Source organism: Sminthopsis crassicaudata, chromosome 4 (genome assembly GCF_048593235.1).
Source record: "Sminthopsis crassicaudata isolate SCR6 chromosome 4, ASM4859323v1, whole genome shotgun sequence".
Taxonomy (NCBI): Eukaryota; Metazoa; Chordata; class Mammalia; order Dasyuromorphia; family Dasyuridae; genus Sminthopsis; species Sminthopsis crassicaudata.
Genome location: NC_133620.1, coordinates 290,353,680 through 290,371,062, shown reverse-complemented (window position 1 = coordinate 290,371,062; position 17,383 = coordinate 290,353,680). Strand labels below are relative to the sequence as shown.

Here is a 17,383-nt window from a genome sequence, read left to right as displayed (position 1 = left end):
GGTTGGGGCTTATTATTATACCCTCACTTTATACTAATAGCAAATAAGGAAAAGGTCAAGAGGCATCTAGGGATAGGGTTTATTTAAAGAAAATCAAAATGTAGGAGTTATCAGGTATCAGTAGGCTCAGAAGTCCATCAAAATAGTCATCATTGCTGAGTGGTGCTATCTTTTACCCAGTGAAGGTATGGGAGATTGCCCTGTTGCACAGGCAATGTAATGACTTCAACCACTTCATATGGGTGTACAGTACTAGAGGAAGAGAAAAGGTCAAGAGTTGAGCAGTATTTTCTCATCCACCTGGAAATACACCCAGGATTCATGTCTAACTCCCACAAAAAAACTAAACCCCATATACTCACCGAATAAATTCTGTCAAGGATGGTGCCAAGGCAGTTTGAGTCTTCATCATCTAGAATATAGAGAGAGAACTAGATCAGGAAACTAGATGAGAACAGGGGCTAAAATATTAGGAAAAGAACTGGAAGATGAAAGATCTTACCATCATCACCTCACTGTCTTCTTCAATCTTCCCTTTCCATTCATAGCTGAAAGGCAACAGGATGAATTATTGGGGGGGGGGATAAGAAGAGGGGGAACTATGCACTCTTTCTAGGAAATCTCTCCACACCTTCCCATGACTTACACAGATGTAATCTGAGGTACCAGATTGACACAGGCAGCCAGTCGCTTTTCCACCACAGACCTGGAAATTAAGTCCAGTTTATATCGGATCCCTTGTCTCCAACTTTCCTCCTTTCCCCCTAAATGTCTGACCCTTTACCTCCTGCCCGCTCCGAGTCCCTCCCCCCCACCTGGCAATATTCTTGGCGATCTTGTCATTGGGGCAGGTGACAAAGACGACAGAGACGGAGCCAGCGATGTAGTCTGAGCCAGTGGGGACCGAGGCTTCGGACGACCCTGTTGCCATCGAGAGAGCTCGGGGGAGCAGGCGTAGGTAGGGGTGCGTGGAGAGCAGGGAGTGCATCCACAGAAAGGCCAGGAACAAAGCTGCCTGTAAGTGGTGGGGGGCGCTGAAAGGAACCCCATCTCCGGGTGCCCAGCTCTGGCCTGAGAACGCCGGAACTGATAAGCGCCCCATCCCTCCGCAACCCGGGTTATTTCCTAGGCTGGTAAACAAGCTATTCTTGCCCAAAAGGGGATTTTTGAGGCTGGATGGGCAAGTGCAGTGATCTTCGGAAAGGGGTGGGGGTCATCACTCACCACTCCGCCGAGCCAGACAAGGGGTCCTTGCCCCACCAACATGCAGCCTAGGCCGACCTAAGATGGACGGGGTTAAAGGTCACGTCACGGAAAGGGAGTAAAATATCCCAGAACCTGGCCCAGAAAAAAAAAAAAAAACCGTTCCTATAAGGCGGCCACGTGACAGGAAAGCCCGAATCTTCACCACACCATGTGACGAAGGGGGCGTCTAGTTCACTGCTCTACCCCAATCCCAGAAGTCCCTTTTTCTCGATTTTCCTCCGCTCTCAAGAGGAGGAAAACCATGAGAGGAAAGAGAATTAGCCAATCAGGAGCTGAATCCACTGACACGTGCCATCCCCTCCTCCGCCTCTGAATGACCGTTAAAAATCATTTGCCCGAGAACTAGACTCTTTGCGGGCTCCTCGTCACGTGATATAGGAGGCCGGAGGGTGACGAAAACTGTCCTAGGGGAGGGAAGGGGAGGGACTGATAGTTATTTCCAGCCAAAGTAGGGCTTGTGCGTGAGATGGGAGCCAGCTAATCCTAAACCGGTTCCTCATGCCACGTGACGTGCGCTGGGCGGAGGAATAGGAGGAGCAGGAAACTCCTCCCAGTCATGCGTCAGTACGGGGCGGGCCTTCGGGACCTCCAGGATGCATCAGAGCTGGCAGGGACTAACTTTTCCCACTAACAATTAACTGTCCGGAGTGATAAGATCTGAAAGAGCGAGGAGAAACCGAGTAGTAGCGAGGGAGGAGTCACACCTCTGTGAAGCGAGGCTTGTGGCACTCTATGCAGTTCAGGGCCTCGGCTTATGGGCTAGAGGCAGTGAGGCTCTGGCCTCATTTTCCTAATCTGCAAACTGAAAGAGTCAAGTTCTGAATACTCGTAGGGGGGACCCGGGAGAAACTCATGGCTCCCTGCCAGGGAGAAAATGTTAGGCTGAAGTCCTGAGCGCATTTTGGGGATCGGGGAGTGTGAAAAGAGAGGAGAGGGCTTTGCGTGCATTGGGAGCTCAGAGACCACGGACTTAGGCGGGAGACGGGGTTTGTGCCTCCCTTCCCCCACAGTCAGAATTTCAGAATTCTTTGAAGACTAACATATGTTGGAAGGAACGAGACTCGGACCCAAAAGGGTTGAGTTCTGAATGTTGCCTGTCATTAATTGTAACCTTTAACAAGTCAACCTCTTGGAGCCCTACTTTCCTTAGCTATAAAAAGCTAACATTTATATCACTTACCTCACAGGGTTACTGTGGAACAAACCCATTAACTCCTAAATTTAAGCCGAAGATGCAGTGGGCAGTATCTTGAGGACAGTTCAAATTCTACCTGTCATTTACTTCATGAGCATGGACAAATCACTTAACTTCTTTCAGCCTCAGTAGCCTTATCTATAAGATGGAAGAGGTAGTGGTAATATTGAGGTACTGAAAATCTTCAATAACTATGGTGACAAGAGTGAAATGTGAACCTGAGTTCCAATATAACTAATGACACTAGCTGTGTGATGCTGGCTGGGCCAGTCACTTGCCCTGAGGGTCATAAAACTTTCTAAAACTTATCCCCAGAGGCAGCTAGATGGTGAAGTGGATAGAGCTGTAGCCCTAGAGTTAGGCCTGCCTTAGTTAAAATGCAGTCTCAGACACTTAACACTTTCTAGCTGTGTGACTCTAGACAAGTCACTTATCCCTAATTGCCTACAAAAAAAATTTTTTTTAATTAAAATTAAATGAAACTTATCCCCTGAGAGAATTTCTCCCTAAGGTTTCTTGGCATGCTGTAAACACTGGTAGCACCTTTGTGGTAAAAGTACTGCTAGGCACAGAGAAAATAAAAGATAATCTTCACATTTCCTGATTTTAAGGAGCTTACGGTCCTAATAAGAGATAGGTGTGCCATAAATACAATTTAGGTGAAATTAAATTCAACAATATTAAAGATCAACTGTGATGTTGCAATTGGATACTATGGACAGAAAGATGGAAGAATCACACTCATTGCATTCAAGTTTAAATCTAGTAGAGGGGAATAAGATCGACAAAAAAAAATTGATATAAGGTCATATGACAAAGTCAAGAGGAAGAATTAAGACAATTTAAGAAAACAGATGAATGGAGCATTGGGCCTGTGACACTAAGAGAGCCAGGAAGAGTTGAGTTCAAATCCAGCCTCAGATACTTCCTACAGAGGTGACCCATGGCAAATCAGTTAACCCTTAACTGTTGCAAGAATTATTGCCTTATCTTGGTGATAGTCCTAGTTCACAAAAGATTATCTGCAGGAGAAAGAAATGAAGGCAAGCAACTCCAATATCTTTGCCAAGAAAATCCTCATGGACTGTCATGGGGTCATAAATCATTGGACATAACTGAACAAGTCACTGTGCCTCGTTTTCTTCACCTGAAATTTCAAGCTCTGATATTTTGTGAACTCTGTGGTCCATAGTGGGTTGGGAAAGCATAGAGGTGGTGGCATTTGAGCTAGACTACAACTTTGTGAAGATTGATGGAAAAGGAAAGGGAAAATATTGGGGAGATCACACATGGAGACTTGGGTGATAATGGTGCATCAGCACAGCCTTCATCCCCATCTTTACTGAACTCTACCTATTCCAGCTTACCCTCTTCTTCCCTCACTTAGGGTCTTCAACCTACCATATTCCACCTGGATCCAGGGATTGCCCTACATTCTTTCCTTGGGACTCAGGCACATCTCATGACCCCAAAATAGAGGGGGAATCAAGTTAGATGAGAGGTAGAGGCAGGAGAGAAGCTTCCTACCCCAAAATAACAGTCTAATATGTCATTGGTCTCTAGTCTTTATGTTTAAAAACTCTGGATCTGGGACCTCTCTTGGATTAAGCAGCTCTGTTAATGTCTTTTTGGTTGAGAAGGATCTGTGTCAGGGGAATCCAACTCATCCTAAATCTGGAATCTAGAATGTCTGAAATTTCTCTTTGCATCTGAGGGGCTTAGTTTCTTAGATCTTTCACAGATCTCCCCTTGGGTCTAGAGTTTCAGTTTTGGAGATCTGTCTTTGAAATTTCTGGGTCTGATGTCTCAGCTCTTTTTCCCTGGGTCTGAAATTTCTTCTAATCCCCCCTCTGAGTCTCTGTCATTAGTCTCTCCGATCTGGTTTCTTTTTCTCTTCAGATTTCTATCTTTTTCTGGGCCTGGGGTCTCTTTATTTGGCATTTCTTATTTCTGAGTCAGGGGTCCCTGTCTTTGATTCTCTCTGGGTAGGGGTGGGGGCTGCAGTGCATCTCCACCTCCTCCTGCTCTCTCCTCTCTGTTCCCCCGCCCCCCTCTCTCTCTGCTGCTGCCGCTGCTGTTGGCTCCTTTTCTCCTCCTCCTCCTCCTCTCTCCTCCTCTCTGCTCCTCTCTGCTCCTCTCTCCTCCTCTCCTCCTCCTCCTTCTCCCCCTCTTTCTTTCTCTCCCCCTCTCTCTTCTCTTTCTCCCCTGTTTCCCCCCACCCCCTCCCCCCAGGCCTGATGAGCAGGTCTCGAGCCTCCATCCATCGGGGGAGCATCCCTGCGATGTCCTATGCTCCCTTCAGAGGTACGAGGTGGGGGGAGGGGAAAGAATCAAAAGAGGGAGGGGGAGAGGGGGAGGGGCAGGGGGCGGAGGAGAGGAGAGGCCGGGGGTGAGGGGGAAAGGGGAGAGGGTGAAAGAAAAGAAGCCGGAGAGCCTGGCGTGGGGAGAAATAGGGAAAGGGGGTATAAATGGAGACTGGAGCAATAAGGCAATCAGGGGGATAAGAGAAGCAGGCCTTGGGAAGAAATATTGAGAATAAGATAAAGGGATGAAGAGGAGACAGAAGGGAAAGGTATAAAAGAGAACAGATATAGGATATGAGGGTATTAAGGGGAGGGACATGGAGAGGGAAGAGAGAAGAGAAATAGGAAGATAGGGGTGGAGGAAAAGGATAGTATGATGAAGGGGTAGAGGGATGAAAATGAAGAGGGGTAAGAGAACCAGGTAGATGGAGAAAGGGCTGGAGGATGGAGGAAGAGAAGAGGTGGCCAGATGGAGGAGGGGGAGGGGAGAAGGGGAATGATGGAGGGGCCAGATGGGAGGAAAGAGTGGGGAGGGAAGGTGGGCTGGGGGGAGGGGGAAGACCAGGGCAGAGGGAGGACCAGATGGGGGGAAGGGAGAAAGCTAGACTGGGAGGTGGGGAACTGGGCCTCCCCCTCCTCCCCAAGTTCCTAACCAATGAGATAGAACTAGAGTCCTACCTTCATTTTCATTTCACCATTCCTCCTCCCCTCACTTCCCTATATTCAATCCCCATCCCATCCTTACTGACCATCACCTTTGTTACACACACACACACACACACACACACACACACACACACACACAATATGGTGTACATCCCTTATATTAGTCCCCTTTTATGTCCATCCCCTATATCTGTCCCCTCTCCTGGTGTCCGTTCCTTATATCCCTCCTCCACCTGGTGTCTCCTTTATATCTGTCCCATCCTCTTAATCCCCTCTTCTCCCCCTCTTCTTTCCCTGGACCCTCCTCCCTTATCATGCTTATTTTTTTGGTCCATATCCAGTTATCTCAAGTTATTCTTTTCCCAATGGTACTTGTTAAGTCTGTCACCCTAAGTCTTTCTTATATCCCCCATTCCATAATATGTTATATTCTTTACCCCAGTCTATTCCAAGGCTTAGCTGTGCCTTACCTCCCCTCACCTCTAATGGCCTTTTCCTTATCTCATTTCCTTCCTGACTCCTTAGGTTATTTTGTAAATTTGGGGTTGGTGGTGAGATTAAGGGCCTTTTTCATGTCTGTAAAGTATCAAGGTATTAGTATTAGTAGATGAGAGTGGCCAGTATTAGGATATTCCATGTGAGCAGTCAGAGAGATTACACCACTGTAGGCCCTTCCCCTTATCCTTCCATCCCCACAAACATACACATTTGCTTCAACTAGTCTTGTCCTGTCCATCTATTTTCAAGCCTAGACACATGGCCAGGGACTATGGGGGAGAGGAAGGGAAGATGGGAGAGATAAGAATCCTAATTAGGCAGATGAGTATACATGTCTTCCCTCACTTCTGCCAAAAGGAAGTATTTCTTGAGATTTAATTTTCATCCTTTTTGCTGCAATCAGCCCCTCCCTAAGTGGCATGATAGGTATTAGGATGTGTACTATATATATATATATATATATATATATATACTAATATAAATATATAATATATAAAAACATTAATATGTTTTTGATGAGTGATATTTTCATGTCTGGAAAGTATTATGGTATTAGTAGATGAGATTATTAGATTATTTAGACACAACAGAGTGTCTTTAGTTGAGGAGGGTTTATCTTTAACCCTGACTCATCTTTTTTTTTCTTATCCATGCCAGCAAACCAGAGAAGCCAGCCTAGAAGATGGGAGGAAAGGGGAACATTTTTTGAGTGTGTGAATTTAGAGGCCATGAAGGAAATTAGGTTTTGGAAAGATCACCCAACCAAGTGCCCTATATCACATGGAGTCTAAAATTGTTTTTCACTCCACTATACCTATAGTTTTATTTCCCTATGGAGGCTCCAAAATTTTCTTTTCTTCCTCTAACACCCTCAGAACTTCATTTTTAATTTTTTTTTCCACTCAGGTGCCCCAATCTGATTTTAGGCTAACCACATGGTAGCCTCATTTCTTTCACTAAAACATGCAGACTGATTTCCCACACTGATATATCTCCATAGTCTCATTAACCTGTGTTAACTTCAACTTCAGCTGGAGACAATACCTGCACTGTAAATTTCAGTGTTGTTTCAAGGTTCAGATGAGATAATCTAAAGTGTTTTATAGCCCTTATAGTAATATGTAAACCATAGCTACTATTTAGTACTACTATTAGTACTAAAGATAACTTCCTTACCATGATTTGTTGGGGTTGGCTTGCACTTAAGAGGCAATGAAGCTAGGAGAATGGGATAAAGGGGTATCTCCGGGCATCAAGTATAGATTCTGAGATTTTCATAATTTCCCCAGATATCCTAACCCCAGACCTACAGAATTCCCCATTTCTTTCATGAGATATGGTGTCCCTGTTACCTTTCTTTCCCTTTTCCATTCCTTCACACTGTGTCCTGGGTAATATTCTGTACTAGAGGCTTGTTTCTCCAACCTTTTGGGAGGGGAGAAACCACAGAAATATACAAGGGCAGTTCCCTGGGTTCATGTTATGATTTTTTGAGGGGTAGTGTTAAGAGGCCAATTTGATCTTTCCTCCTTCCCTAAACAAGGACTTGAACTTCTGGGCCAGTTGCAGATAAGAGCTTTCCCCTCCTCCCTTCCACTCCCCGAGGAAACAAAACTGTCCCTAGGGACCTGGGAAGGCTAAGGAGGCCATGGAAGGATTGGCTTCCATCTTTTCTGAGACTTACAGGTATCTCGCTCCTTCCTTTTCCAGAAATTTGGTTTTCACAACACAGTTGTTTGGGACACCTTCACTCTTCCCAAATGTGCACTCTTTCCCCACCTCATGTCACTGTACTTCCCAGATGTTTCGCCATTTTCACTCTCCCTTGAATATATTTGTTAATTCTATATATTGTTTCCAAAAGCACAATCCCTTTTTTCATTAGTTATCCCCATCCTCAAAGCCCATTGCTTTGTACATAGTAAGCATTGTTTTTTCATTCATTCAAATTGACCTTTGTTTCCCTCAATCCTTCCCTCTGCCCCCTCCAGACCACCTTCTGTTTCCCCCACTCAGATTACCCTTTTGAAATACTGGCATTTTGTATATCCTTCCCTGACTAAATTCTTATATCCTATATTCACCTACATGTGTAGCTCTCTTTCACCCTGTTTTCCCAGATGATCAGGTCCACCTTGTGTTTCTCCAGATTTTTCAGATATCTCATCATCTGTATCCCTCAAAATGTCAAAATCCTTACCAATCATGTCCCTCTCCATCTATCTACAAGGCTATTATCCTTTAAATATTTAAACTTCCCCTTATTCCATATTTGTCTCCCAAATGTGTGGGGCCCCTTGACCCTTCTCTTTATCTATTTCTCAGATGTACGGGGACCCCCTATGCACCGAACCCAGTACGTTCATTCTCCATATGAACGTCCTGGCTGGAACCCCCGATTCTGCATCATCTCGGGGAATCAACTACTGATGCTGGACGAAGAAGAGGTGAGAGAGAGGAAGGGAGATTGCACAGAGGACCTTTCTTTATATGGGAAGGAAACAGAGTTGGGAAAGAGAATATATGTATTAAGAGGAGAAAGAAAATAAGGTGTAGAAAAAGAAAGGAGACAAATGAAGATGGAGAAAGAAGGAATGAAGCATGAAACAGGAGAGTCAAGAGATGCACATTCAATCTGAACAATTCCCTTGTTTTGCTCATCATTGGAAGAGATTCCAATTTAAAAATGAATCTTCACATCTCATCTCTTCATCATCATAGTGCAGATAAGCAAAATATAATGGAGAAGGTGTGTTAGGTAAAATGGGGAAGGACTAGTGGAATAGGGTGAGAAATTAAGTTGTCTAAGGGGATGGAGGATAATCTAGAAATCCAAACACCTTTATTTGTACTTCTTAATGTAATCTGAGTATTTAGGCTGAGTATTTAGCATTGAAATTAACAGAAAAGGGAAGTTGAAAGGACAATGGTAGGTTAAATCAGGGTGAAAGCAAAGAACTTTGTGTTTAGGGCATTAGGGAGAATCAGGAGAGAGAGAGAATAAAGTAGAATAGTAGATTGCAAGAGCTAGATAAATCAGGGATCTGATGGGTGGCTGTGAAACAGAGTAAAGAAGGTAGCGACCTAATAATTTGGAGGACTGGGAATAAGGAATATAGTAGAGATTAAATCGTGAGGCCAGGGAAGTAAAAGTGCAGATGGGAGCAAGAGGTGGAAACCAGGGAGACATGGGAGTGACCAGATGTTTAGAGAATTTGGAAACCCAAAGAGTCGGGGGGGGGGTGATTTGGGAGCCAGAGGGGTGAATGAATAATTTGGGGGAGTAAAATATGACTGTGGGACAAATGTAAAGAATAGTAAGAGAGTGGTGTACTGATAATTCAAATGAATGGAGGGAAGCAGTAGAAGGGTATGAGACCAGATAAATTAAGAGAATGCCAGAGTACATTAGGTAGCCAGAAAAGTCAGAAGTGGTTGGGAAAGTCACTAATCGAAAGAGTAGATAAAACAAAACAAAACCCTGTGAGAGAGATAAAAGGATAAAGTAGTTGCTAGGGGAATAGAGGAAAACTTAGGGGCCAGGAATTTGAATTGAGAAGAAATGAAGGGTAAGGGGAGCTGAAGGGTTAAAGAGTGGATCATGTGGAGTTACTGGCAGTTATCAGGGGTTAGAGCTACATTGAAAGAACTGGAGGCATTAGCAGTGAAGGGAGAGCAGTGACCAGATGTTTTTGTAAAGTGATGGTAGTATAGTATTAAAGATAATGGGAGGATAAATAGAGGAGGAATGTGAGTAGATATTTCAAAGGATATCCAGGATGCTCCGAGGCTGCTTAAAATGACTCTTCAAGAGGTTGATAAGGGAATTTGAAAACTTTGGGTGAGGGTTAGTGGATTGAGGAACTGTGTGCTGTGACCAGGGGGAGCCTATGGGAGATTGGAAGATAGCTGGAAAGTGACACTGGCCTCTAGTGGTGGAGAGAAGAGATGATTAGGGAAGGGGGTTTGTGGAAGAATATAATGGAGATAAGGGCTCCAAAGCCTGAGGTTGTCAGAAGGAATGGAAAATGTTAGGGAGAAGAGTGAGAGAGGTTTTGGAGGGTATTAGGGAGAGATCTGGGAATAATAACAAGACATAATGGAGGCTGGGGGAAGAGGTTAGAAGGGGAATCAGGTGGCTAGTAGAGGGGAACTGGGGAGAGGTGACTGGGGCCTTTGGGGAAAGGGAGGGTTGGGTCCCAGTCTGGCCGAGTGCCTGGCTGTGGGAGGGAAACAAGCTGTGATCCTGATTATAAATGCAGCTTCTGCTGTCCCGGTGACAGGCAGTAAAGGGGCTGGGGGAGGGAACACTAGAAAATGAGGGAAACTGAAGGTCAAGGGGAAACTGGACAAGGTGAACATAAAATCCTAGATAAATTGGAAGAGAAACAATCCTTTAAGATGTGTGGAAGAAGGTGGAGAGCAGTGACAGGGTAGATGTGGGGAATAAAAAATAGGAAAGCAATATACCCATCCACAGATAAACACAGGATAAACTAGGAGGAAGGGGTATGAGAGGGAAACAAAGTTATGATTTTGAACATCTTTATGAAATGTTAGTTTTCCTAGTGGGGGGAAGGGATGGAGAGTGTGGGCCTCTAAGATTTGACCATATTCCCTATCCCATAGATACACCCCCTTCTGATCCGAGACCGGAGGAGTGAGTCCAGTCGAAACAAACTACTGAGACGAACAGTCTCTGTGCCTGTGGAGGGTCGGCCCCATGGCGAACATGGTACGGGGCTTTGGAAGAGAAAGCTCTTATGCCCCTGGGAGAGGGAACTGTGTGAGAGAAGGCTAAAGGGTGGATCTGGGTGTGTGGATCAGTGGGAGGATGGCCTGAGGAAGAGGGTTCTCAGAATGGGGGAGAGGGTCATGGGAAAGAAGATTCTTACACTTCAAAGGGCTTCAAAGAAGGTAACTATTCTTGATTTGGGCTAGGGTAGAGGATAAAAGGCCTATATCTTGGCTCCACCTTCCCTTTTCCATCCCAACTGTGAGGTTTGCCTGGTTTCCGGGTGTTTATAAAAATAGTCTTCCCAGATCTTATGCTTCCTGTCCTGAAAATCCTTTTCTTCCCCCACCTCCCTTTGGTTCTGATCATCAATGCTCCCCTACTGACACTGACCTAGTTCCTTCATTACTCCTTTTATCAACATTCTTTTTTCCCTCCCACCCCTTTGACCCTGTCCTACCTTCCCGCCCCCTCCTCCAAACTGGCCACTGGGGTGTCTATTGGTTTGTGAATTAATCTTTCTTTTTATTCTTTTTTCTCTCACTTTCCTTCACACTTTTAATATCCTCTTCCTGATTCTTCTTCCATATATCTTCCCCTCCCTTCTCCCACCCCATTTGTCCCTTTCCTTATTTCATCTTTCAACTTGCCCTCCCATCAAATCTCAATTCAATCACCCTTCTGTCTCTGTAATGCCTGTCACTCTATACCTCTGCCTCTATCTCGGTTTCTCCAACTCTCTCCTTTCCATCTGTCTCTTTCCCTCCCTCTCCCCTCTCTCTTTCCCCCTCCACCCCCCTCTTTAGTTATTTAAAAAAAGATTTTTGTCTTCCTGAGAAGTTCGCTTAAAAGGTTTCCATGGGAACAGTGAGGGGAGATGAAGGCATAGAACATAGATCCTGCCGCCAAGGTGCAGAGAGACGCCCTCAGCCCTCAGAAACCACCCCCCACCTCCATAACTGCCCCCACCTCCACCTCCATCACTACCCCCTCTCTTTCCATTTCTAGGGCCTAGGCATTTAATATCCAGATCTTTGGCCATTCTTTTTTCCCCACTCACAGTCCCCACTCCCTCCAGCATCCATGCATGCTAGACCCTTTCATTTTTAAAAACCCCACAGGTTCAAACTCTTAGCCCTTCAGCTTATCCCTTCCCCTCCTTCCATGGACTGGGCCCTTTATATACTAATCATGTTGATTTGGATCTATCTACATGCCTTCAAAGTCTCTGCCCATGAAGGGATCTAGGGTGTGTGGGTAGCAATCTGTGTATGGCACATCCCTGGCATGTATATCTCAAAAGTGTGTGATGTTTGTCATGGATAAGTGTGGTATGTCTATGTGAATTTTGCCTTACGTGCATAGTGTGTCCAAGATGTCCACACAAGAAGCATGCTCTTCATGTATGTGGGTGGGAACAGTACATTCATCATCTACCCTTACCCTTCCTTGTCCACCTGCTTTTCACTTACTCTACCCCTCCTCAATCATCCTTGCCCCCAGATTCTCTCCTTACCCTGTCCTCGGCCCCTGGGGGTCTCTGGTCTCCGTCTTTCTGAGAGGTGTTTGGAATTGGGAGCACATCCATAAAGGTGTCTGTATGTGTACTGTGAGATCTGTGGGGGAAGGGCTGTGTTGGAGGCTGTTTTTATATATGGGTCTTTGGGAGCGGGTATAGCCATATTAGGGGAAAGTCTTTCTATGAGACAAGGCAGGGGAAAGGTTGAAGCCATGAATTGGGGGGGGTTTGCTTTTCTACAAAGGGAAGGTCCATGTGGGGGATCCACCCAAAGGTGTGTATGTATGGGGAGGGGGTCCTGTGGACTAGTGATGTCTATTCAAGCACATAGGAATATACGTTGGGAAAGGTGTCTTGAGTGAGGGGGAAGCTGTGGGAGCTAGTGCCTGTGGAGGAGTGTCCACCCACGAGCGTGATGTGAAGGGAGGCCATAGGGGGAGAAATTCCTTGGACCTTTGAGGGCGTGGAGGTTAATGTTTGGGGACTCCACCTCCTTGGGGCGGAGCTGTGGCCCCACGTTTCTCTCTGTGGTTGGGGGGTCCTTACGGTAGGGGGAACTGTGTGGGGGTCCCTAGTTCGTTTTGGGGGTCCCCCTCCCCCTAACTACTCTCGCGCCGTCTCCGGGCGACGGGGCTCGTGACAGAGGCGGCCACGGCAGCAGCGGTCGCCTAGCAACGGCGGCGGGGCCCGGGCAACGGCGGCAGCGGCGGGAGCGGCGGCGGTTAGTACCGTTACCCGCGGCTGTCCCCGTAGCGGCCGTTCGCCCCAGCGGCCCTTCCCGGCGCCCCCGCCCCCATCCTGGGCCGAGGGAGCCGAACCGAGCCGAGCCTGGCCAGACAGCCCCTTTGCCTTCCGTGCCCCCCACCCCCGCCCCATCTCGGGGCGGGGGGACCCCTACCCCCCTCCGAGAACCCCCATTCCTTCTTCCTTTTCCTCCTCCCCTACTGACCCCCCCACGGGGGGGGGGCCGGTACGAGGTAAGGGCGGGCCTGGGGCGTGCGGGCGGGGCGGGGGCGCGTGGCGTTTGGGAAAAGCGGCGTGCGGGGGGGAGGGCCCCGCGGGGGCGCGCTTGTGCGTGGGCGCGCGCGGGGGAGGGGGGAGAAGAGGGGTAGGCCGTAAGGCCGCGCGGCGGCGGCGGTAGCGGCGGCGGCGGCGGCGGCAGCGGCGGCGGCGAGAGCTGCTCCCTCCGCATGTTCTCGCTGCATCTTCCGAGTGGGGGGAGTTATGGTAACGGGGGTGGGGGGGTGAGTGCTGGGCTTTTTTTTTTTTTTTTTTTTTTGCGGGGGGGCGGGAGTCGGGGTCGGGTTACTTGGTACTTGTGGGGGGCAGAGTCAGATGTAGTAGGAGACTGGTTGGAGGTCCTGACAGCAGAGGATGGAGAGAGTGTGTTCGTTGTCTGGATGTGTTTTTTCCCACCCGTGTGTTCGAGCCTATGTGTACTCGTATCTCCTTTATGCACATAGCCTTGTGTGTGCAAGCATGTTCCCTGTGCAAGGGTGCTGCCATCTCCTCCCGAGGCTTCCGTGGGGAGCACAGCACAGGAAGCGGAGCGCAGTGACCCTGCTCATCTCCCACCCCGTGTGCCCGTGCATCTCTGCTGTGTGTGTGTGTGTGTGTGTGTGTGTGTGTGTGTGTGTGTGTGCTCCGCGTGCGCCCCACGTACGCCTGGCACAGGTGCACGGGCCGCTGCTGGTGGCCGGGCTCTGGGCAGCGCCGTCCCAGCTGTCCAGGGTGTGCCTGCGCGCAGGCAAGTGTGTGGAGAGGCTGTAGGGGAATGGGCTAAGTGTGCAAGCATGTTGTCTAATTAAGTACTTAATTATATACAAAGCTTATATATAGGCAAAATCTTGGGAAATGGAAAAGCAAGTTGAGAGCAGAAAAAAATCTGGACAGAAAGGAGGAAGAGAGAAAAAGCGTGGGGCAAAAATCTAGGAAAAGAGAGAGAAAGCTGGGAGAAAAAGAGTCAAGAGAATAGAGCTGGAAAGGAAGAAGATAGCCAGAGAAAAGTGGAAGATGGGAGAGGGGAGGAAGAAAAGAGTCAAAGGAGGGGGCAGCTAGGGGGCGCAGTGGACAGAGCCCCAGCCCTGAATTCAGGAGGACCCGAGTTCAAATCTGGTCTCAGACACTTAACACTTCCTAGCTGTGTGACCCTGGGCAAGTCACTTAACCTCAGCCTCAGGAGGGGGGAATAATAATAAAAGAAAAATAAAAAAAGAAAACAGTCAAAGGAGAGGCATGGTGCTGGGGGAGGAGGGGTAGAGCTAGAAGAAGGAAAGAAAAAACCTGAAGTATGAAGTTAAATTTTGGGGAGAAGGGATGAAGGGACTAAAAGAGGAAAGGTAAAGAGGACCAAGAAGAAAGGAAAGGGAAGCAGAAAAGAGCAGGGATCTCTCAGGTCTTAGGGAAAATAGATATTTGAAGGAGGTGAGGAAGAAAGATGGCAATTTGTCTACTCTTGGACCAATGGGGAGCAATGGGGAGTACTAGATTATTGTAGGCCTTCCAGGAATGGGATCTGTCATAACAGAGACTGTCAGTATAGGGCTGTCAGCTCCTCCCTTTCCTGTCCCCAGCACAGATGTTGTTCCCAGTAACCCTATTTCTCCTCTGTCCCCAAATCCCACTACTTCTGGCAGGCTAATATGAACAGTATATCGTTCATCCTTTTCTGGTGCCTTTTCCATCTCTTCCATCAGCAAGTAACTTAGTGGCAAAGAGATGTGTAGGAGAAGGGAAGACAGAAGGTTAAGGGCTTTGGAATTGGAGATCTGAACAGGGGAAAGAACTTTTGAGATAATGATGAGATGAAGAAGGCTGGTGGTTGGCGGGGTGGTAACTCAGGTGCTTGCTCTGTGCGTGCACTTGTGTGTGCATGATCCTTATACATGTGTGGGTGTCTGTGTAGTTGGTGTGTGTGTGTAATTGTGTATAGGGATGATGTGTGGAGATAGGAAATTATGTATGCCGATAAACAAATTTGTTCTGCATGTATACATTTATAAATATACATGTATGCACCGAATTTTTTCACGTGGCTTCGTTCTTAAATCTGTGTTTTTGTCCCATCTTCCCCATGCCTTGGGTGTCTTTTTGGGTATCTTATTTATTACTACATGTATCTTCTCTGCAGACCTGTGACCTATGTTTGAGTTCACAAATACATGTTTCTGATGATTCCTATATGGATATGATACATTCTGATGCCTTGTGAATTATTAGCAAATTGATTAATTCTTCTGATTATCTTTAATTTCCAAAAACCTTACATTCATCTGTTTGAAGTTTTATGTTTTGATTAGAAAGGTTTCAGACAAAAGTATTGACTGAGTTGGTTTTAGAATACTAATGATTTAGTCTAACATGTATAGAATGACTTTTGGTCTTTTTAGTAATGTTTTTTGACTTTTAATATACTTAGCACTTGTTAAGGTTTTTTTTTTTAAGTTTAACTGAGTATAAACAGAAGAATAATGAATTTGCTAATTGTTCTTGACCCTTCTAAAACTATGAAAATATCAGCAGTGTATACGGAAGATGTGTACATTCTGTTTGTGGGAACATGTGTTAGAGGTTACAGTGTCTTTGCATACCAGATAATACTGCATTTGCATGGGGTTAAATACGTCTTACCATGTCATTATGCTCACCTTTGTAGCTAAAGAGCTAAGTATGTATTCCCCACATTATTCACACAATTAAGCACACATTCCCACATTAGCACTTCTTATGTGTCTGAGTTTAAGCATGTATTCCCATACTGTGTATGGTCATCTAATGTTTCTGGGTCTAAGCATGTATTCCAGTGTTCAAGGCTGTCTGTAGGTTTGATATACATACATAATATATTCTCATATATTTTCTGTGTTCTCCCTACACATGTGCCTGTATAGCTGTGTCCCCATGCTATACACATCTGTTCCCAAAGACCAACTGTATGTCCCTTGTCATGGTGTTAAAATGTTAGTGCCAGGCCTCTTACACTGGTATTTTAGAGGTGCATGGAAGCTATATATCCCAGTCTGGACCAGTTTTCAACCACAAAGGCAGATCTTTGTAAAAAGATAGAGATGGCCTTCTCTACTCCCCCTCTCCCTGTTTTGGAATACATAGAGTTAACCAACGGTTGTTCCTGCTCTTTCCCCCACCCCTCCAGCCTGTAGCTTCTTGTTGCTGTGGTGATGTTAGCCCCACCCCTGATGCAGCACCTGCCCCATCATTGGCTGCAGTGGTGACTGTGGGCCTGGGTGGGGGGAGCCTGGGCCTGGGCAGCCATTCTGGAGCTGGAGCCGGAGCTTTAGCATCCCCCCTTAAATCCCTCAGCATTTCCTCAATCCCCACCTCAGCCCCCTCCAAATTCTTTGGGATTAATTAGCTTCAACATCCATTCCCCCAAACCATCCTTCAGTAACCCCTAGAGATCAGAACCTTATCGGCATTTATCCTACCTCCTTTGCCCTTCCCCCTACTTGGGAGCCCCAATATCCAATCATCCTCAGTTTCTTCTCCCCTTCCCCTTCTTTGTCCATCTTTTTTCTCCACCCCCCCTCCAGAATCCCAGCTACTGCAATAGAGGTGGAATCAGTCTCTTACCCACTACCCATCCCACTTCCAATCATTTTTTCCTTTTCTTAGCATTCTTCCATCTCTATACTTCATCTACCCCATCTACCCCCACCAACCTAGTGACAGCACCCCCCACCCCTTCCCAGGCCAAGGAGGGGGAAATGGGGAGCTGCCTTGGCATTCTGAGCAAGCAAGGCACCCAGGAAGGAGGAGCAGGTTGATGTCCCTAGCTGTAGAGGTTCAAGCTACTTAAGGGGACTGACATTTGACCTATCTCCTCTCCAGCTATGTCCCCTGAAGGAGTAGGAGAAAAGATATTTGAGAGAAAGCCTGCCTATTCAGCAGATAGATTTCAGTACCTACAGTTTCTCTGACCCTACTAGTATGTCCCTCTACTGACTGCAGACCAAAATGATGGGAATAGGACCTCCTACCCCTTCCTTATCTGGGGGCTCTGGCTCTAGCTCCTTACCCCCACCTTCTCGCTGCCATCACTGCTGCTGTTTCTGCTGCTTTCCGGGGGGTAGGTGAGGCTGGGGTGGAAGGAGAGGGAAAGGGAGAATTTAGGGGCAAGGGTACAGACCTGGGGTGATATCTCTTCCCTTCTTATCTCCTTTCCCTTCCCCTTACTCCTACCT

General features: G+C 46.8%; 2 protein-coding genes across 20 annotated transcripts in view; one reads left to right on the top strand and one right to left on the bottom strand.

Moving 5' to 3' along the window:
- Positions 1-65: 65 nt before the first annotated feature.
- CUTA (cutA divalent cation tolerance homolog) lies at positions 66-12,824 on the bottom strand. Of its 7 annotated transcripts, none has more exons than XM_074311292.1 (9): positions 12,729-12,813; positions 12,180-12,279; positions 2,447-2,599; positions 1,225-1,338; positions 816-1,015; positions 647-706; positions 503-548; positions 363-412; positions 66-252 (listed from the first exon to the last, which is right to left on the bottom strand). In XM_074311292.1, exons 4-9 carry the CDS (start codon positions 1,264-1,266, stop codon positions 150-152), a joined length of 501 nt encoding a protein of 166 aa, XP_074167393.1. In that variant the 5' UTR covers positions 1,267-1,338; positions 2,447-2,599; positions 12,180-12,279; positions 12,729-12,813; the 3' UTR covers positions 66-149. The 7 variants fall into 7 exon arrangements, with proteins under 7 accessions (XP_074167393.1, XP_074167400.1, XP_074167394.1 ...); XM_074311299.1 differs by having other exon boundaries at positions 1,225-1,281; XM_074311293.1 differs by having other exon boundaries at positions 12,636-12,788.
- Positions 4,554-17,383, top strand: part of SYNGAP1 (synaptic Ras GTPase activating protein 1) — a 32,409-nt gene continuing 19,579 nt past the window's right edge. For 5 of the 13 annotated variants that reach the window (XR_012489354.1, XM_074311263.1, XM_074311262.1 and 2 more), the window contains exons 1-3: positions 4,554-4,765; positions 8,254-8,375; positions 10,558-10,663. Coding sequence is in view for 9 of the 13 variants with exons in the window: in XM_074311263.1 (XP_074167364.1) it covers positions 4,699-4,765; positions 8,254-8,375; positions 10,558-10,663 (295 nt within the window). In the remaining 4 variants the exon portion in view is untranslated. The other 8 variants (XR_012489353.1, XM_074311266.1, XM_074311267.1 and 5 more) reach the window with 6 other exon arrangements.

Coding starts and splice junctions, on each gene's coding strand:
- CUTA (XM_074311296.1), bottom strand. CDS start 1,266: ATGTTGGTGGGGCAAGGACCCCTTGTCTGGCTCGGCGGAGTG. Junction 549..646: donor GTACCTCAGATTACATCTGT/GTAAGTCATGGG, acceptor GTTGCCTTTCAG/CTATGAATGGAAAGGGAAGA. Junction 413..502: donor AAGACAGTGAGGTGATGATG/GTAAGATCTTTC, acceptor TCTATATTCTAG/ATGATGAAGACTCAAACTGC.